At 37.4% G+C, this 22769-nt stretch overlaps 1 protein-coding gene across 2 annotated transcripts in view; it reads right to left on the minus strand.

Annotated features, from left to right (window-relative positions):
* Window positions 1-21068, minus strand: part of EDIL3 (EGF like repeats and discoidin domains 3) — a 410628-nt gene extending 389560 nt beyond the window's left edge. For both annotated transcript variants that reach the window (XM_063087348.1, XM_063087347.1), the window contains exon 1: window positions 21002-21068. In XM_063087348.1, the coding sequence (XP_062943418.1) occupies window positions 21002-21068 (67 nt within the window). The remainder of the gene's footprint in view (window positions 1-21001) is intronic.
* Window positions 21069-22769: the final 1701 nt, after the last annotated feature.

Below are 22769 nucleotides of genomic sequence, written 5' to 3' on the forward strand. Positions count from 1 at the left end.
ACTAACCACAAGAATCTTCCACACAGCCAAGGAGCATTTGGCACAAGCAATAATTACCTCTGGTATACTTTGGAACCTCATAATTTGGGAGTTAACAGGCCAGTTTCAGTGAATGTATTACAAACGGAGTCCATAAATTCTGGAAATCCACCTCACCTTCTCTATTTAATGTGTCATCCCCTCTCCTCAGAGCCCAAACGCAGCAGTTTTCATTAATCATATGTAAACTATAAGGCCAGAGAAAAGTGCTATTCATAACTGCGAACATCTAGATGAAAGTGATTGATACAGGTGACACAGAAATTGCTCTAAAAGAGCAAGTAGTAACTTTTTGGAAATGCTTTCATGTATTGTGCTGTAATATATGGAAGAACCTAAATGGTGGTAGATTTTGGCCACTTGAGGTAATATATGATTTTTAGAAGGAGGAAAACATCTCAGCATCATGCCTTGTGAACTACTTAAAGATGAAGCTGAGCAAACAGTTTTGAGATAGAAACTAACTACAGCATGAAAAGGTGGTATTCATTTTTAACCTATGGTGGGAAAGGCAGCTCCAAACGGAGTTTAAAATACCATTTGAACAACTGTAGTACATTTGGAAAAAAAAGAGAGAATAAGCCTCCTTGGTCAATTACTTTAAAGGATAACACTCATGTATGTATGGAATTTTTGGTTTATTTATTTAAAACTGCTATTTTAATGTTATTGCTGCTCTGTCCCACACAAATTATGACTAACATTTTATAGCTTGTAGTTTGAGTCTAAGACAATTTAAATATGAGGAGTAAAATTTTTTAAATTGACCATTTGCTTGATTAAGACATTACCAGGCATTTCTGCCTTTATTGCATTATAAAATGTGCCACCCAGGTATACTCAAAGCATCAAGAATTTGGATAAATGTCATCACTACTGCCCAACTTTTGCGCAGAATTTGTTCAGATAAGCATTTAATTAGATAAATGATTTATTTTAATGCTTCGCTAGCATAAATGTACAGGTGCAGATTGTATTTAAAACTATGCAATTTTATTTCTGAAATAAATAATAAACCCAAGACTTAAATTTTAACATTATGGCCCTCTAGTTATATGGCTGAGGCTATGATTTTAAACAGGTTGGGAATCCCCTGAGAACATGGAAATCTATTTGCCATCTGATGGCTAAATTATAAAATCTCAACAGATAGAAAAAGATTGACTTCCAGGCAAGCTAGAGTTGACTTGGAACCGAGGGAATGTATTACCATATCTAAAGAAAGAATATGCCAATCAAAATGCTTTGCTGGATGGACAGGATGGGAAAAAAAGGCTATTCTGCAATGAAAGCACCAAAACCTGAGACGTAAAGAGACTAACCTTGGCACTGACCAAGAGAATAGGAACTGCAGCATAGACAGTGGATCAGGTGTATCCCTATTGTGGTCAGACCATCTTAGCCTCCTAAACATTAAACATTCAGTTCATTCAGCTAAACTCCTCTCTTCTGATTCCATGATCCACAAGGTGTGAACAAACTGACTAGAAGTCTCACATCTCTTTTTACATCCTAAGTGATTATAATTATTATAACAGAATTAAAAACTTATATTCTGATATTATACTTTTCTGAAATATATCCCTGGAGACGAACCTGTTCTGAGTGCACTGACCAAATCACATTTCTATGATTAAAGACTGAACTACTACTACTGTCCACACCTGAACTACTACCAAGTGGGAGCAACTCAAGGCCAGTGGACCAGGGGAAATGAAGATTCCAAGGAAAGTGATTAAAGTGAGGGATAAAATTATACACACTAAATATAAAAGTAAGAGAAGTCAGGAGAGTCAACAGAGGAAAAAAGTTTATGAAGTCAAAGAATAGGTGTTGCAGGGGTAACTGAGTAATCCAAAGTCTAATTGCTTTTCAACAGTTTGGACCTTACAGAAATATGTGAGAAAATATAGGGACAACTATTTGTACAGTCCTCCCAGAGTTCAATTAATTCAGTCAGAACTCAGCTAATTTACTTAAACACTGAAGTTTGACAAATTAAAGGCCAAGGTGTTTGAAGCCTGGGAATAAATTCACTACACCAAAAAACATTCTTAATATAAAGTGAGTAGATAAATTGAATGCCCTTTTCCAGTAATTTCCTATTAGATTAGTAAAGAAGGAATAAGTAATGCCATCACTTGTGTAGGTTATAACCTCCCACATGGTAATTACCTATATAAAAACTTCAGTAAATACCGAAAGGAGAAGAGACCGAAGCAAATTTCAAAGAACTTGGCATAGATCTGAGAAACCTTATCATTGATTGGCATGGCAAAAAGTGGTCCTTTAGGAGATTCTTATTTCATTTCACTATAATCACATGAGGTATATCCAGATCATTGGAGGAGACGATAAGTATATTGGTAACAATGACCTCTCAATCAAGAAGAGTGCCATCTCTTTCCCAATAACCCAAGCAAGTATTTAATTATTTTATAAAATGGCAAAAAAAAAAAATTATCTGGAGAATGTCTTCAAATTATATATCAAGATTCCTCTAAGAATAGTTTTTCTTAAAATGTTCTAGGTACCAAAAAACATTGAATATTTTTAATTTGTGGAAAAGCACCAGCAATGAGTAGCTCAGAAGCATTTATCTTGTTGCTCCTATATCTTGCTTTGTTCCATCTTTCTAAGTCAATTCTGCAAGACAAGTAGTAATAGAAAAGATGGACAATTGATGGTTTTTACTTAACCTGTTTAAAAGAAAGTCTTATTAGTTTAGACTCGATTCAGGTGCGAACTAAAAGAAATTCAGAGCAAAAGGTTTCCGGTGACACCGTCCTTCTGAGATAAGGTCATCACAAGAGACTAGACACACACACACACACTTTAACTTCTAAAATAGGATGGACCTTCTAGACAATGTCTTCTTGCCCTGTAAACCAGACTATTCTGTAAAAAGTTTGTAATAACTGTAACTATCAATATCTTTGTAAGTAGAAGAGGCACTGATGTATGCAAGATGTTTAAAGTGCAATCTTTATCTCTGGGAGATAGGTTTTCTAAACTTCTCTGACTCCTTTAACTACTTCCCATTGTTTTAAAGTTTCTTGTTATTTTAGCTTTTAATAGGCCAGACTGCTATGCATTTCTGTTGATTTTTCTGGAAACTTGCATATTCTTACTATGTTTATTTTAGTTTAAAAACTTCATTATCTGAAATGTTAACTTTTTTCTTAATAGCTGTGTCATGTTATAAAAATATTAATAAAATGGCGTTCTGAGATTTAATTTGTCTATTAAGTATGTCCTACATGCAAAGCACATTTGTAAAAGCACTGTGAGGCATACCCAGGTGCCAAACAATCAATCTCTATTCTTTACATTTATTTACTATTTTAAAACAATGTAAAGTATGAGTAAAGAGATAATCAATATGAAAATGTTTTATATTTTATGAGAAAAAGTATTTGGTCCTTATTGTTAAACATGGATCTATACAGTCATAAATGAGCAAATATAAGATCTTAATAGATTGGGAGATTTAATATTGTTAATAATGGCCATTCCTCTCAAAGTGATCTATAAATTGAACACAACTTTAATCAAAATCCCAGCAGGACTTTTTGAAGAAATTGACAAGCTAATTCTAAAATTAATATGAAAATACAAGATTTAGAATAGAATAAATTTGGAGGAATTACATTACCTAAGTTCAAGTCTTACTATAAACCTAAAGTAATCAAGACACTGTGGCATTGGTGTACAGCTAGAGAAACATTAAAAAACACATATTAGATATAACCAAGGCACCCAGTCAATTCAATGAACAAAGCAAAGTTTTTTCAATAAATGGTGCTGGAGTAACTGAATCTCCCTCTAGAAAAAAGTAATCTCAACTCATATCTCATGAAATATACAAATATTAATTTAGGAAGACTTATACAAAGGCACTTTAAAATGTTTGTGGAAAAAAAGAATTGAAAGATAATACAAGTCTTCCCATGAATATTTTGAAGTACCTTGACAGACCTAAATGTAAAAATCAGAAATATAGGATTTATAGCAGGAAAAAAGAAAATATTTTTTGTGAGATTGGATTAGGCAAAGACATTTTAGCATAAAAAAGCACTTACTCTAAAAGAAAAAATTACTGATAACATGTACTTCATCAAAATTAGAAAGTCCTCCATCAGAAGACACCATTAAGAAGCTGAATATCAAGCCACAGACTGGGAAAAATATTTGCAATATACATATATCTTACTGTATATCTGGCAATGTACTCATATCCGGTATATTTAAAGAACCCCTACAAAGTTAACTTTAAAATACCCAAACAACAAATAAAAAACAAAACGCGAAAAAGACTGAATTCTTCACAAAAGAAGATGACACATGGCCAATAAACTTATGACAATGTGTTCAACATTCATAGTCATTAAGAGACACAAATTAAAAATAAAGTAAGAAACAATTTCATAATCACTGTGATAGCTACAATCTAGACTGTCAGTGACAAAATTTTGGTGAGGATGTGCAACAATCTAATTTGTGAAGAGCAAAATTATACAATCACTTTGGAGATGTTGGCTAGTTTTTCATCAAGTTAATCTACCTTTGACTCAGCAATTTCATTCCTAGTTACCCAAGAGAAATAAAATTATCATCTATTAAGAAAAAAAAAGTTTATAAGATTTTTCAGATTATCTTTATTCATAACAGCTAAAAACACCCAAATGTCCATCAACTAGAGAACAGATAAACTGTGGTGTATTTCTATGGAATATTATTCAGCAATAAAAAGAAATGCAGTCATGATATATACAAAACAAGCATGAAAACCAGACCCATTATGTTGAGTGATTGATGCCAGACTAAAATACACTCATTATCATGACATTGATAATAAGTCCAAGAATAGGCAAAATTAATCTATGGTAATAAAAGCCAAAAAACAGACATTGGAGAGGGAGGGGTAAAAATGGGATCTGACTGGAAATGGCAGGGGAGAATTTTCTAGGATTATGACAGTGTTTTCTATCTTCTTTTAGATAGTGATTAATATAGTCAATCAATTTTGAAAATTTATTGAACTAAACACTATAGACTGTGGGGTTTTTTGCATACCAATTATGCCTCTTCAAAACATTTATAGTACCATTTTTCATCACAGATATCTCAGCAATTTTCATCAATTAAAAGAACCAACTGATTAAACATAATAGTAAAATATTCTAAAATGGAAGTCATACTCTTTAGTTACCCATGAGTTTTCTGTATGTAGATTCGTAGCTGCAGTCTGAAGAACATACCATACAATATCAAGCTTATGCAGATACATAACAAAATAAGCTTAGTGTACAATACATATAAGCCAACTTATATAGGCAGAAGGAAAGAAGTAGTAGAAGTTAGAAAAGAGATAAATAAAATAGCTAATAGAAAAACAACAGAGAAAACCAACAAACCAAAAATTGGTTCTGCCAAAAGATCAGCAAACTTAAACTGTTAGCTAGATGGACTAAGAAAAAAAGAAAGAATAAAATTACTAAAATCAGAAATGAAAGTGGAGACATTACTTTCAAATATACAGAAATAAAAATGATTATAAGACAGTACTGTGAAAAATTACATACAACATATTAGGTAGCGTAGAAAAAAGATACTCATAGAAACATAAAATCTACAAAGACTAAATCACAAAGAAATAGAAAATCTGAATAGACCTATAGCCAGTAGAAGATTAAATCAGTAACCAAAAATCTTCTGACAAAGAAAAATCCTGGATCTGATGTCTTCATTGCTGAATTCTAACACACATTTAAAGATGAACTAATAGCAACTTTTTTCTGTCTTTTCCAAAACACTGAAGAGGAGGGGACACTTCTTAACTCATTCTATTAGGTCTGCATTACCCTGATACTAAAGCCAGACAAAAATACTACAAGAAAAGATCACCACAGACCAATATCCCTTGTAAACATTGATGCAAAAATCCTTAACAAAATACTAGCAAACCAAATTCAGCAGCATATTAAAAGAATTATACACCATCACCTAGTGGTATCTACTCCTGGAATACAAAGATGTTTCAATAAACAAAATCGATAAATTTAAAGCACCGCATTAATAGAATGAATGAAGGAAACATATATGAACATCTCAATTGATTCAGAAAAAAGCATCTGACAAAATTAAATACCCTTTCATGATAAAAGCACTCTCCAAGTAGTAATAGAAAGAAACCACCTCAACATATCAAAAGCTATATATGAAAAACCCAAAAGGAACATCATATTCAATGGTGAAGGACTGAAAACTTTTCCTCTAAGATCAAGAACAAGGAAAATACTTCTGCTTTTGCCACTTCTATTCAACATAGTACTGGAAGATCTAGCCAGAGCAATTAAGTAAGAAAAGGAAATAAAAGGCATCCAAATTGGAAAAGAAAAGTAACTTTAGCTTTTTTTGCAAATGGTATGATTGTATATGTAGAAAACACTAAAGATTCCACAAAAAATCTGTGAGGACTCATAAATGAATTCAGAAAAGTAGCAGGATAAAAGGTCAACACACAAAAACAAGTTGCATTTCTATATACTAACAATGAACAATCTGATAATAAAATCATGAAAACTATCCCATTTTCCACAGTATCAAAAAGAATAAAATATAGAAATTAATTTAACCAAGGAGGTAAAAAACTTGTACAATAAAAACTACAAAACATTGCTGAAAGAAATTAAAGACATCAATAAATGTAAACATATCCATGTTCATAGATTGATATATTGGAAGACTTTATAATGTTTACATAAATACCACCCAAAGCAATCTACAAATTCATTTCAATCCCTATCAAATACTCAACAATGTTTTTTTGCAGATATAGAAAAATCCATCCTAAAATTCATATGGAATCTTGAAAAAAGAACAAGAAATCTGGAACACTCACACTTCCTGATTTCAAAACTCACTACCAAGCTACAGTAATCACAACAGTGTGATACTGGCATAAAGACAAACATATTGACCAATGGATAGAAGAGAGAGCCACATATAAACCTCCACATATAAGGTAAAATGATTTTTGGCAAGAGTTCCAAGACCATTCAATGGGGAAAGAACAGTCTTTTCAAAAAATGGTGCTTAGAAAACTGGATATCCAGATGCAAACGAATGAAATTGGACCCTTATCTAGTACCATATAAAAATTTAACTCATAGTGAATAAAACCTAAATCTAAGATCTAAAACTATTAAGCTCTTGGAAGACAACATAGATCAAAAGCTTCACAACACTGGATTTGGCAACGATTTCTTGGATATGACACTAAAGGCACAGGCAACAAAAGAAAAAATAGACAAACTGGACTTCATAATTTTCTAAAAATTTTGTGCATCAAAATATACTATCCACAGAGCAATAAGACAACCCACAGAATGAGAAAAAAATTTGCAAATCATATATTTGATAAAGAACTAATATTAAGAATAGATAATTCTTAAAAATCAACAACAACAAAAAAAAACAAGCACCTTGATTGGACAATGGGCAAAGGATTTGAATAGATATTTTCCCAAAGAAAATATAAAAATGGTCAACAAGCACATGAAAAGATGCTCAACATCACTAATCACTAGGAAAACATAAGTCAAAACTAAACTGGTATACCACCTCACATCCATGGCTACTATCAAAAAAATAGAAAATAACAAGTGTTGTGGAGGATGTGGGGAAATTGGAACCCTAATGCACTGTTGGTGTGAATGTAAAATACTACACCTGCTATGGAAAACAGCATTGAAGTTCTCTGAAAAATTAAAAATAGAATTACCATAGGATCCTACAATTACACTTCTGAGCATATACCCAAAAGCAGGGTCTTGAAAGCAGGGTATTAAAGAGATATTTGTAAACCCATGTTCATAGCAGCATTATTCACAACAGCAAAAACTTGGAAGCCACTCAAGTGTCCATGGATCAATAAACGGATATGCTAAATGTGGTATATACATTCAGTGGAATACTATTCAAAATTTAAAAGTAAGAAAACTCTAACATATGGCATAACATGGATGATCCCTGAAGACATTACTCTAAGTGAAATAAGCCAGTCACAAAAAGACAAATACTGTATGATTCCACTTATACGAGGTACTTAAGAGTAATCAAAAGCATAGTGGCAGAAAGCAGAGGGTGATTTCCAGAGACTGGGGAAAGGGGATATTGAGGAAATATTACTTAATGGGTATAGAGTTTCAATGCAACAAGGTGAAAGGAGTTATAGAGATGGATGGTGATGGTTGCACATTATAAATGTATTTAATACCACTGAACTGTACATCTAAAAATTTAAGGTCGTAAATTTTGTCAGGTACATTTGAGCTTAGTAAAAAAAATTTTTTTAAATACCAAAAAAACACTCTATATGATATTATCCATTTTATGGTAAAACATATTACTTAGAGATATTTATTTAAACAAGCCTCTAAATATAGACAGCTTTTCTTCAATGAGTAGGCCAAAAAATAACTAAAACTTTAAAACAAGGATCAGAAATTAGCTACCATTCCCACAACTAAAAAACAAAAATCAATAATTGCTGAGGCTCTTCCTCGTCACATAAAAAGGAGCCAAGTATTAGTTTTTGCTATACACAATCCTTTTCCACTATCTGACTTTCTAGAAAGATATGTCCTTTCTAGAGTTTTCAGACTAAGAATGGAAATCACACAATTACTGAGGCCACAAGCATATAAATTCTTTTAGAACCACTGGGGCATTTAAGAAAGGTAGAAGTATAGTTGCCTAAAGGGGAATAAAACAGCAGTTTACAGTGACATACAGATTGTCATTACACAAACAACTCTAAACAGAGCTATTTCGAAGGTTCTCAGCTCCTGGACAGACACAGCTCTCAGGTGTTGTCTTTTTCCCTCTGCCAAGTAGTTCTGGGTTGAACAGGTGTGAGTGCATGGTGGGAGGAGGGAAACGAGTTATAGTTGTAGGAAAGTTATTGCTCATAGAACTTATGGGAGTGATTGTAAAGGCACTGGGACAATTCGCAGATCAAAGGGCTACTACCTGCAACTCCTCACCTGACCCCAAGTTCTCTGATTTTGTTGCATACACTTTTCTTGTTAACCTTTGGTGATAAATGACAGTTTAAACCTTATTGTCTACCTTCCATATACAAATGCAACTACTTTATTACAATTTGATAATTTTAGATAAAACTCAAATCTTCCTTTTAAAGTATTTATAAATTAGACAGCTAGGGAAACAGTAACTCATTTATTTAGTCAGCTCTTAGAGTTTTCCACTACTTAAGTATTTATGGCTTTTTAATAATGTATCATTTGTACCATGATTCACAAGTCAATGCATCAATGCCTCAAGTATATAAAAACTTATTAAATAAGTTAATGGGTCTATCAAAGGTACACAATTTTTTGACCATGATAATATTCACGTACCAGCAGAGCTGTTTTTCATTCATGCATGCATGCATACAAATTCAACAAGTATTAATTGAGTGCCTACTGTGAATACAGCATCATGTTTTGAGGAGGAGTGATGTATAGTATATATAGTACATTAGGGAACAAAGTAGATGTTCTTTCTGCCCTCATCAAGCTTACAAGTCCATTGGAAACAAGATAGAAAATTAATAAGCAAATAAGTGATTACATAACTACAATTTTTGAAAAACAATATAATACCTTTTTTAAAAGGATAGAGTGATAGAGAATAATAGCAGGGGTATACGGTGTGTATTTGTGTTTGTAGTGGAATATGCATTACCAGGATAAGATTCTCTAAGGCTGTGCAGTTTAAGCTGAAGAATGAGCTGAGACAGAAAAATAGTAACATATACAAGGAGACAGCTAGAAATAGATACAGAAGTAGAAAATGTATATGTAGAAATAGATTATAGTTTCAAGAAGATAATGAATACTTTAAAGACCTAAAAAAAGGGAACAAATACGAAATTTAAAAAGCTAAGGTTAGAAATGTGTGCACTGCATTATTATTTAGCAAATATGTACATGATATAAAAATAGCAATAAATTGCACAGTAATATCATTTGCAGGAAATGAAGTTAGGTTATTCCGAGATCCATGTGGGGAGATCATACATCATATCATAATAACAATGATACTAAATACAGAATGAAAAAACATTAAGTAAAATTCCAGTGAAGGCAAATACAAAATAAAATTACATTAACAAAAGAAAAGCATGACCCAGCTATACATTATTTGGAAAATGATGGCTTTATAGAAAATAAACTAAAATAACTAGCAAAACAATAGCTTAAAAATTAGGAATGTAGTTTCAAAATTTAAAAAATACAGGCTAATGTGTGTGGCAGTAGTTTAGGGATGCACATCTCTGGAATTCTCTGTTGAGTCTGTGGCAAGCCTGTTGAATAAATATGTAGGCTACTTTAACAGATTCCAAATGAAACAACCAAAATGATGAAAGAAATGGCTCACAAGGACAGATTAAAGGAAAAAATACGTATGACTTCAGCAAGTCAAAAACTAAAGAAATATTATGGTCTACAAATACTTGAAACCTGTAAATTTGAGGAAAAAGAATTTTTCGTGTACAAGTTTGCACAATTGTAAGTATAATAAAAAGGAAAAAAAAATTCCCCTGGTAATCATGTTAGTTGTTTTCCAGTAAGAACCATTTGGACATATGACTCAAGGATCAGCAGGAATTAAGGCCACCAAGCAGACATATTAACCATTCCCAGTAACCTAAACTATGCAGACCTCAAAATACATAGATGCCCATCTGAACAGGATAAAGTAGGTCAGAGCACAACTGCAGAAATCTTCCTATCTCCCAGATGTGCTTTAAATTTAGAAGGGATTCTTCTGTGGATTTAGGGCTTTTCTCCGTAATTGCGTTACAGTGAAAAGATTCCTGGATTTGGATGTATAAGACCTAGTTTTGAGTGCTGATCACTTATTCTATTCTCCATCTACATCCTCATCTGTCAATGGGAATAACAGCCTCCTAGGTTGTTGTGAGGTTTAAAAGAGTTGTTGCATAGAAACACATATTTTATGTACTTAAAAGCATCACTCTTAGTGAGATATACCAATTAATATTATGAGTTTAATGTGTCAAAAGCTGTAGGATAAGGGCTGTTAATGAGAATAATGCCTGAGACTAGGCTATTATATCTGTCATCCTTCTGTAGAGGAAACCACCTCTCCTCCAGGTCTCTGTTTACCTTGCAGCCCTCTTACTTGGATACTGTTTTTGCTCCCCAAACTTCTAGGTCTAAAGGAACGGCAGAGTTGCTCCTGTTCTTCGATGCTACTTCCAGAACATTCTCCCTCTTTCCTCTCTAGAAACAACCAGTTTTAACTTCACGTCATAGATCTCTATTCTACACTAGCTCTCCTAATTATAAATACTCCTGATCTCAGTACCACCTCTCCTCAATCCTTGAGGATTTCTTTCTTGGTTCACTGTCACTCTAATAGTTCTTGTGGCATAATTTGCTGTGACTTTAATAATGCCATAGATGCGTTTTTCAACACCTGGTCATTCAGTGTCTTAACTCTTTTTTTCCAATCATCTTGCCTTCTACTCTCCCTCAACCATAATTCCTATGGTCATAATCCCAAATTTAAAATCAGCAAAGTTATAATTACAGTATAATTCCTGCCATGCCTCCACAATCTTTTAGCTTAGACCATCACTCCTATCTTTTTTGCTCATTTCCTTTAGCACCCCAATTCAACCTTTCAGTTCCACCAGGGCTTCTTATCTATGGATACTGCTATGTTATGATAGTACTCCAGTTTCCTTAGTACCAGGCATAGGAAAAGGACTTTGGAAACCACCTTAGTTTGAGATTCAATAATGCAAAAATCATAAAATTCATCTGGGAAAATAAAGCAAAAATGGGTAGAATCAGTGGAGAAATTCATACATGGTTGAGTACCTCTTGAAATGGATAAATACAGAGACCATGTTGGGAAAGAAGAGAGATAAGAAGGACTGGAAATCAGAGTAGTGACCAAGAGTGAGTTGTTTGGGAGTGAAGGGTGAGGAAAGGTAAAAAAGACAGAAAATTCCAATAAGAGATGGAAAACCTGAGAAATTTAAAGTACTGTTAGCTGAGTAATTTCATGTGATGAGAAAGTCTAATGAATAGCATTGCCAGTAGGTACCTAAAAACTAGAGATGGAAATCATTAGTCTCGGGAACTTCCAGGAAGTTAAATACCAGAATGCTAAAAGCACCACAAGCTTGTATGTTGAAGTTTTTAATGGAACAAATGACAGAGAAGAAACAAGATTCTGAAGCCATAGAGAAAGTAAAGGATGTCATAAAGTTAGTAATGGGCTTCAAAAAGGAAAAGTATTACACACTGATGGCAAGAAAGAAAGTGTTAAAGTTGGACTGAAAAGTGGTTTGGAATAGTTTTTGAAAAAGCAAGTAGCACACCAACCCTACCTTCTCATTTTGTGAGTGCAAGAACTGAGGGGAAAAAAAAGCACAACTAACCTTGTTAACCTCTAAAATCACGTTGTACTGTATCACATATCTGAAAATTACAGAGAAAGAATTCTACACATAGTATGGAATCACAATGGAATAATGTACAGCAGCAGTGGAATCCCAGAAAACCAAAACAAATAATAAAACTCCTGTTGAAATGAAACTGAATGGCAAGATCTTGAAGAAAATGTGTTTTGAACCACTTCCCAAGTGCTCCCCTATCTTCACTATCCTTCTAATGACGCGTTCCGAAAGACACATTAACTCTTCCTGACCAAACAATCATACTCCAACCTTTTCATTTTAAAAAATAAAAACAAAAGAGCTATGACACTTTACCAACTTAAATCTGAAATTTTTAAATGATTGTTCCAAAACAATAAGTATAATACACACCTTCCAAAATACCTACCAGTTAAATAGTAGTTAAATATGATGTGTGTTTTACAAATAATAAAATCATTTACCAAAATGTGTTTATGATATACAGGATGTGTCACTTATTGAGACACAGCATTGTTTAGTAGTTAAGGGGCAGGCTCTAGATTCAAACTGGATTCTAGCTCTAAGTAGCTACTCAGTAGCTGTGTGATCTTGGGAAGTTATTTAACCTCTCTGCATCTCCATTTTCTCATTCATATGTAAATAAGAATAGTACCTGCTCCATACGGTGCCTGTGAGGATTAAAGATAGTACTTAGAACAGTGGAACACCTGGTACGCACTCCATACATACTAGACTTATTTACTGTACTTAAGAAAGATATCAGAATGAATGTCCCTTGTTAACTTGTCAAGCATGACTTATGCTGACATGGTGGCAGCCCCCAAGTAAAGAGAAGAAAGAAAAAAACAGAATGATGCCTGAGAAAGTACTGTGTCTAAGTCAAAATTAAAATTACCCAGAAGTATCAGAACCTTGTATCTAACAGAGAGGAATCTATTACTTAGAAGTAGCTTCTCTTTTGGTTGCAGATTCATAACAAACATAGAAAACACTTTATATTCCGCTTACACGTTAATATTATATTTTTAACAACGCTCTTGAAAGAGTGCTGAGAAATTCTTTCAATGTAGGCTCAGACTACAACACAGATTGTAAGAAACAGTTATATAAGAAAGTGAGAAACAAAACTATTAAAGTTCCTGAAACTACTTTTTGACCTATTTTTTACATAAAAGACATACTGCCGTTTAAAATGTGCACGTACTCCTTAAAGGATACTGATTTGGGGGTGTGGGGATAGCTCCATTCAATTAAACACATACTGAGCATCTGTTTTGGGTTTTGTTGTTGTTGTTGTTGCTGTTGTTTGGTTTTGTTGTTTGTTTTGCCTAGCACCATTCTAAGCCATAGCTCTGTAGAAAGCAAAAACTTGAAAGAAGAACTTGACATATAAACATTAAAGCACTGTGAACAGTAATTTGGTTTTTGTTTCTCTGTGGACAATATTCCCAAAAGTTAGGGTTTATAATACAGAATAATTAAACTGTAGAAAGATAAAGATGAATAAACACACAGGGAAAATAATGTGGATGTAATTAGCTTTCAATTAGCAGTTGGAGAGAAAATGGTGATGGGAGAAGGGTATCAGAGATGTGAGCACAGACAGAAGACTCATGCCTTGATGTAGGAGACCACTCTACATTGCAGGAAGGGATTTGTCAATTTATTACAAATAAAAATAATCTCCAATGTTCCAACTGGACCGTTTTGAACGTTTTTGCTGAAGTTTCATGAGCTCATTTTACCCTGCCTGACCTCAGATAATATCCAGTATCAGTAAAATCTAAATGGTCACCCTGACCTAAGCACAAGAAGGGACTTAAAGGATTATTTTGCATTCCCAAAATAAACCACTTTGTCAAATACCAAGCATAAACTTTAAGGAATGCATGGTGGCTTAACTCCATTTAGAGATAACCTTCAAATCAAAACACATTATCATCTAACAACAGATTAAAATCTTGGCCTTCCTAGTTATAGAATGTTATACCATATCAAATTATTTTAAAAGAGATCAATCAATTTGATACAGATCTGTTTTAGAAAAGAGAAAAAGTAAAGCTAAGTCAATCTTTCTTTTCCATAGTAACAATCACATTCCAAAGTGCTTTAGTGCTTACAGAGCCTTCACCTAAATTCTTGTGCTTAAATCCTTCATTCTAACTCATGCACTATAAATCTTGTGTTAAACAAATTCTACAGTTACTATCACTACAAAAGTGCCTATTTTGAAACTAACTAGCAGTACATTTTCTTCCAAAATATAACCTAATAACTGCAGGATATCTTATCTGCATTCTGAGACCTATATTTTTTTTCTACGAAACTGAGTTCTGTGTTTTGTAATAACAAAATTAATGTGTTTCATTCATTACTTTAGGTACACAAATCAATAAAAATATAAAATTTCTGTGACACAACAGGAAAATAAAGTACTAAATAAGTAAATTCTTTAGATATCTAGCTCTTTCACCATTAAGCAGGCTTTCAAGCTTAAACACTTTGATAAAATATTTTTCAATAATCTATATATTTAATTGCCTTTGTACCCCCAATATTAGCATCAATTATTATATTTTCCATATAATAATGTATTTAGGCCTTTACACTTACAACCCCGACATACACACAAATACACTAATGGGATACAAAATGCCCTGTTTTTTAACACTGTAAGGCATCACTTTTACATATACTTTTCCAGTTTCCTCTTTGTCCATCAGCATTTTGTTGCTCTGATTAAGGCTGACCTATTACCTCATATGCCTTTACTTTTCTGGATCCAGTTAATAGAGAGTCCAGGAACTTGAAGCCAAGAGAAATAGACTATTCTATAGTACATAATCTAAGGCCTAAATGTGACACGTATTTCAGGTGGTCAGGAGTTTCTGATTCTTTCTTCTATGTGCTATGTAGATGAAGCTTCAAGGTGAGTAACTTCACAATGGGATGGATATAAATCACTGCTCAGTTTATAGTTTTAGTCAGAACACCATAGTCAAATCAAGGTGTTAAAAACCTGAGTTGCTCCAGAATTCAGATCCCAATTTATTTTCATTTATGTTTAAACCACATGATACGGTGGGCAGAGGTTTTACATTATCTTCTATATTTTTCCTCAAAAGAAAAGTTGCAAATTTCACAACGTTTTGTAGATTTGCAACCATTTAACAATGACAGAATGCTATGTCAAGTTTGTAGTGGATGCTGTGCCCCAGTTGCTATCCAGCCAGAAAATGGGGGGCGGGGGGGGCAGGAAGAAGGGAGAAAAAGATGGAGGGGGAGAGAGAGATCATTTTTATTTTAGGAGGACTCTGACACATAAAGGATGCCACTGGAAACAGACTGTTTGTGGCATGATGTCAGCAATAAAAACTGTATTAAAAACTGAGAGTACTTGTAGAAAGAGTGTAATAATGGTGAATCTGTAACACGGTTTTAAGAGGTATATTAGCAGATGCTAGAACAATTTTTCAAGGAAAAGTTAACAGTTAAAGGTCAGTTTAAAACAAACAAAAAATCATTTTAAATCACTGACAGTTATTGATACACAATGGCCACATATGTAACGATTAATAACTGGCTGAAAAGGGAAAGCTTTATTGAGCATGTCATTTAATCTCTTTCGGCCACAAGAAACTTGCAAGCTCCAGGACTTTACCATACACTTTACCATCATGACAGAAAAGGGTAAATATAGCACTGATATCTTTCCAGTGTGGTGGACATGTACAAATATACAGTTGAGCATGCAAATATACAGTTGAGCATGTGTGAAATTTACAGTTGGTTTGGAGAGTAAGTTTGGAAAGCATGCTAGAAATTTCAGTAATAATTGTTTTACTCTAAGTACCTCATAGCTCTACCTATATTTCCTTAGAAGGTACTCAGGAGACCCCTGAAAAAAAAGGTTCAACCTAAGTGTGAGCTGGGGTGTCTGTGTCAGTTGAAGCAACTCTGTTTCCAAGTAAAAAACTATGGTACAAGCAGTAGGTCCTTGCAACTAGCCCTTCCTCTCTTTCTCACGGGAGCACTGAAAACTAACTAATAACATCAGTTTCACAAGAGAATACAAAGTCTAGTTTACTTCTTTTTTACTAGTTCACTTCTTTTATTTTCTCCATCTTTCCTTTAAAAGATCTCCATTGATTATCCTGACACCTGCTGGCGAGGGCACAGTTGATTCCAGGCTACTTTTTCCTTCAACAAATGTGTCAAATCAAAGACTTTTTAGAGGTATTTTCAGTGACAAGTAGTAATCCATTCAGTTTTAGTATTTATAGAACTTAATTTTTAGCATTATTACACAGAAAACCATGAGAAACAGTTTCATAATTACTCTTCACACTGGCAACCATCTGACTCTTGGCATTTTTGCTTTGATACAACCAAAAGAAATTATAATCATTACATGGGCTATGATTAAAAAAACATAAGCAAAACCAAATATGGTAGGCATCTTCCTTAAAACACAGGTAAGAATTGAATAATAGATATTCAACAAGACTTGGCTTTGGTTTTCTACTTTTTCTGCGTAACAATGTCAGTTTTTAATCTACTTAGCAAATAAAAAAGTATATTGATTAGCTGTGATAGAAGCCATACTACTAATTACATATACGTAAAATCTACTATCTTTTACTCAGTACCTATTTCTGGCTTGAACTGAATTCTGAGGCCTGCACTGCTTTTTGGCAAGGATAAAATGAACCTACTACATCATAAATCATACTCAAAGCTATTATGCCTGCAAGTGTGTGCAGTAAACAACAAGTATCAGAATTACTGTCTTAGGCTTTGGAGAGCTCTTGAATGAGGTAGGTTTTTGTAAACTGTACACAAGTACTTACCTATACAGTCCATCCCATTATTCAAAACCCTCCAAAAGATGAAAAGCTTTAAGATTATCTAATTTAAAATTTTATCTTAGTTCACATCAATGAATTTAAGAGTATGAACTACTAATTTAGGCTCTAAAAACTGTCAGACTTATATTTTGTAATGGTATTGAGTAACCATGCTATTTTATTTTAGTCATGTATATTTTATTCCTTTGCTTTATATTGTTATAATTTTGTGAGAACATTTATTTAAAATATCCTAAATCCTAAACACATGTTTTATGTGAACAGTTGTCTTAAGATATTTGAGAAAAATACTTGTACAACAGAATTTTAATTTAGAGAAGTGTTCAGAAGCGGAACACATTTGCCTGGTTTTGGAGATGTTTACAACTTCAAGACCAAATAAGGAAGAATAGCCCATTTCACTTTTTATCTTTCTTTATTATTATAAATGTTTTCCCAAAATCATATAAATTTAAAACACGATACATTTCAATTCTAAGGAAATATTTCAGGAATAAATTTTTAAAGCTTTTCAGGACCAGAGAAAAAAACTGTGTGTTGTATCATGACAGTGTATGGCATGGCTAAAGTTCTGCATTAGTGTTAAAATGTCAAAGCAGGATATTTTATTTTTGCTTATTATTTTTATTTCAATACTCCAAAATTATTTAAAAATTTTTTCACCTTGAATCTGAAGTTAGCACTTATATTTTAAGAATAAAGTTAATGGTCATTTAAATTAATAATAAAAACAGTAATGTGTAATAATAATAAAATAATACATAAATTTGTTACTTCAAAGCATACATATTGCCATACTGATCACAGGAACATAGTGTTATTATCTGGAGTGAGATTGTTCAGGTATTAATTTATTCCCATGTAGAATTAACTAAAAATCGCCATTGATTAAAAAAAAGGAAATGCAAATGCCAATGATTCATAGTATTTAGGACATGTCTAGACATTTTTAGACAGTGCCATTTGCTTAAAGACTTCAGGCACAAACTGCAGGCACAGGGACAGATTGCATAAGATGTCACGTGCTTGCTGCAACTGTATGCATGTTATTGAATTTTTTAGAGCAACCCATAACAATGAATAATTTAAGAGTTAATAAAATAATCAATCTGACTGATCCATTGGTTTAATTTTAAAATAAAGATGACAAATAATAGGAGTTGCCACGCATTGCTCATAAACTGCAACTCACGCATAGGGAAAACACTTGATTTCTATAAGACATACATTAGAGATAAATGATGGGGGCAGGGCGGAGTGAGAAGAAAATTCTCAGTGTTAACACTGGCTTCAATAAGTTTGCCTGAAGTTTAATTGTTTGGAGCTGTCACGCAAGCTGCACTTTGCCTTCTGCAGAGCTGAGGAAGAAAAAATGAAAAAGATGCAAGTTTAACAGAAAGAGCTAATGCACGATGTTCTGTTTCTTTCCTAAAGCCCTGTCTACCTCTCCCCACAGGCTAGCTGGGAAAGAAAAAAAAAGGAGAAATCTACTAAAGAATATGGAGTACAGTTTCCTTGGCATTGTCTAGGAGGACCAGAATGGAAAGCCCAGGCAACATCTCCACGGTTGACTAGTCTGGCGGAGTAAGCTGTGCCCTGGGGTTGTATACCCTTAGGAGACAGAGCTCGGGTCTGCAACCAGCCGGGACTCACGGCGCCCCAGGGCTCCTGCAACCAGACCGAGAGAGGTGAGCGCGGCCACACACGCTAGACGCACTTTCTCCTCTGCCACCCCCGCCACCCTCCACCTCCGAGTGGAGACAGATTGTAGCGGCAGTAGCATGGTGTAGGTGCGTGGGAGTGGGTGCGCTGGGGATGTGTGTGTGTGTGTGTGTGTGTGTGTCAGGTTGTAGCGGCAGTAGCATGGTGTAGGTGCGTGGGAGTGGATGCGCTGGGTGTGTGTGTGTGTGTGTGTGTGTGTATTCGTGTTTGGGGTGGGAACGGAGGCGGAGAACGGAGGAGGAGAGGGCAGTGCCTGCAGTCCTTCCCCTTCCCTTCCTGCTAAGGGATCAAAGTGCAGAAGGAATCCAGACGGGAAATAAAACAAGAAGAAATCTCGGTCGTGGGAGCAGTCCTTTTCATATGGCCAGGGACCCGGCGGAGCAACTACAGAAACATTACCATTCCTTAACCTTCACTGGAGAGGCTGCTCTGCCTGATAACTAAAAGGGCACTTTGTAAACGCGGCGAGGCACACCCTACACATTCGCCTACACGCTGGGGAAAATAGCCATATTCTGGGGGAGGGAGAGAGGCCGAGGCAAGGCTCGGTTATGGATGTCTACTGCCAGGGCATCTGGCCAGCAGCACCCGGCTTCTTGGGCAAACAGTCGCCTAATAGTCCACAATTTTCCTCTGAAACAAGCAGATGTCTGGGTGCATGGATGAATGGTGTAGCATACTCATGCAGTGTCTAATCTCAAATGGATCCGAGTCACCGCATTTTTTAATCCAACTATACGTTTTTTAGATGCACAGCATTTTAAACCCTGTAGTACATTCAGCTTTCCAACTGAAGCTGCCTGCGAGGAGTTCGATTACCCTCGGAACCCTTAGAAGGGGCCGCCCGCATCGGTGAGCGCACAGGGGCGCCGCTCCCCACGCGCAGCTCCCCGAAGCCCCTGCCTCTCCCCTTGCCCTTTCCCCGCCCCAACTCAGCCCCTGCAGGCGGCGAGACCCGGGTCCGGACCACGGCTTGCACAGACAAGTCACACCTCACAGAAGACCTGGACGCCGCCTCAAGAACTCAGCGGGAGACTCGTCGAAGTATTTTTTTTTAAGGCTATCTTTTGTTTTGTTTTTTCTTTTTTTCATGCAAGTCACTAAAAGCACGGCCAGGCCAGCTCTTACAACTTTTCCGTTCCTGGGCCGGGGAGCGAGGGCTGATTTGCAGCCCGAGATTCTTTATTGCCAAGAGTTAACGCTCGTACCCGGAGGGAGTGAGAAGCAAAGCTCCCGGTCCCTGAGGTTAGAGAGAGCAGAGGCGGGTTCCTGGGAGTCGCTGTAATCGATGCTGCGCGTTCGGGATGGGGAGGCGACAGAAAGCCAAAGTGACTTGCTAGACCCGTCTCCACCTCACCCGCAGCCATAAAGTCCCGGTCCAGGTTTGCAGACGGGCTCAGCCCGGGCCCTGCGCCACAGCGCCGCACTCCGGGGGCGAACGGCCCTGCGGCTCTCCAGCCTCTTCCCGCATCGACTAGATAACGCCCCGAGCGCATCCATTTCCCCCTCTCTGGTCTCCACGAAAGCCTCGCCAAGGGTCCGCTGCCAGCATCGCCTGCACTGGCCACGGAGGGTTAGCGCGGTGGCCGAGTGAGCCGCGGAGTCGCCGGTTCCCGTGAACTCCGTGCCCTCCCGCGTCCCCTTCATCCCACTCTCTCCTGGCTGTCACCCCGGCACCCCGCACCCTCTTCCCTGCTCAGCCCCGCGTACTCCGCTCTAGCTTTGCAGGCACTTCCGCGGGGCACCCCGGGAGCGCCGCCTCCTCCCGCGGCGCTCGCCACCCTCGGCACACTCGGGGGACCGCCTCCGGTCCCCTGCACGGCGTTTCCCAGGGGGCTCCCCGCCCGTCCAGCACCGAGCGGATCTAGCTCCGCCGCCTCACCTTTGCCGAACTGTGGGACGCCGAGGCTGAGCCCGACCAGGAGCCAGGCAGCTACCGAGCGCTTCATGATTCCGTCTCCCGGACGTGACCCCGGTTGGTCAGGGGTCGTCGCAGAAGGCAGGGCTGCCCAGGTGGCACCGCAAAGTAGCAGTAGACCCCGCCCCTGCTAGAGAATTCAAGAAGATGTCTTCTTCTTCCCGCAGAGCTCTCTTAAACAAATTCTTGGAGAAGGCGAAAAGGAGTGGTGGCTGTCAAGAGGACTCTTTCCTCCCCTTTTGCCTGCGCTCGGGCGCGCGGAGGTGGGTGAGCTGCGGCCGGCGGGTGGGTCCCGACCGAGGCGCGCCGGGCGGGCGGAGCGCGGGCTCCCGCGGCGGCTCCGGGTCCCCGCGGCTGGCGGGCGGGCAGGCGGACCCTCGGGCAGACGGGCGGACGGTGCGCTTGGCTCGCGCTGCTCTAGCCGCCGCGGCTGCGGGGCTTCTGACTTGGAGAACAATGAAGCGTGAGCTGAGGGGAGCGAGCGGGCGGGCGGCCGGCAGCGCACTGTGTACAAACAGAGGCGGCGTGCGTGTGAGCCCGAGCCTCGCAGGCGCGCGCCCCGCTCCCCGGCGCCCGCCCGCCTCCGCCCTTTCTCTTATTCCCTCCCCCGGCCTCCCCCTGCTTCCCTCCTCTTTCCTCTCCTCTCTCTCTCTCTCTCTCTCTCTCTCTCTTTCTCTCTCTCTCTCTCTCTCTCTCTCTCTCTCTCTCTCTCTCTCTCTCTCTCTCTCTCTCTCTCTCTCTCCCTCCCTCCCCCCCCCCCCCCTCTCTCTCTCTCTCAGAGGTGGCTCCTTCTGCTGGAAGAGAAAAGGGAGACAACTGCAGCCACACCCTGGCACCTGCCACCACGTTTGAAGTTCCTACATTGCCTGTACATTCTCCACACGCCCTGGGGTGAAGGTGGGTACCCTTGGTGCCTGAGCGTCTATTGGTTTCCAACATCAACTTTATAATTAACCACGTTAAGGATTCCCCTGAACTTCCTTTCTCAGTCTAGCCAGGAAAAGAAGTTAAGAGATTTTGAAAAGTGGCTCTTGGGGCACAAAGCTGCGTGAGAGACAGACCCCTGCAACGTGAATTGTCCCGAGTCTTTCAAGAAATGCAACCTAGTCAGCAGCCAGACTCTAATCAGCTAAGACAGGACTGCTCTGCTGTTCTGTGTGCACTTGAGTTAGCTCGAGGGCTAGAGAAGAGAGGGTTGTGAGCTCATCTGTTCGCAGGGGCAGAAGGGTGAAAGCGAGTAGGAGAGTGCATCTCGTTAAGCAGGATATCTGTTTCAGATGAGAAACAGTGGGGCGAGTTTGAGGACTGAGCGTGAAAATAGAAGGCAAGGACAGATTCTCGAAGCATCGCTAAGGTGGATCAAATTTCCCTGCTACTCACCAAAACCAGAATAAATGGACCTGTTTTTGCAGTGAAAGTGATTGAACCAAAAATATAGATCATGGCTTACAATTGTGCTTTCTTTGTTTTTCGGCTAGAGTGATTGCTTACTGTACATGGATTCAGGTCCCGCAGTTGCAAGTACCGAAATGAAACGCGGCCTTTTTTTTTTTTTTTTTCCTCCTAGAGAGGGAGGTAGGAAGACAGACAGACAGAAACACAGACAGAGAAAAGGAAACATTCTTGGAGGCAAGAAGTTGAAAGGAGAATTTACTAAGAAAAGAGTAACAGAAGACAGTTAGCCATGCAACATCATCTCCATTTACCTCCTTGAGTCCTTTAACTTTAATTT

Source organism: Cynocephalus volans, chromosome 2, assembly GCF_027409185.1.
Source record: "Cynocephalus volans isolate mCynVol1 chromosome 2, mCynVol1.pri, whole genome shotgun sequence".
NCBI lineage: Eukaryota > Metazoa > Chordata > Mammalia > Dermoptera > Cynocephalidae > Cynocephalus > Cynocephalus volans.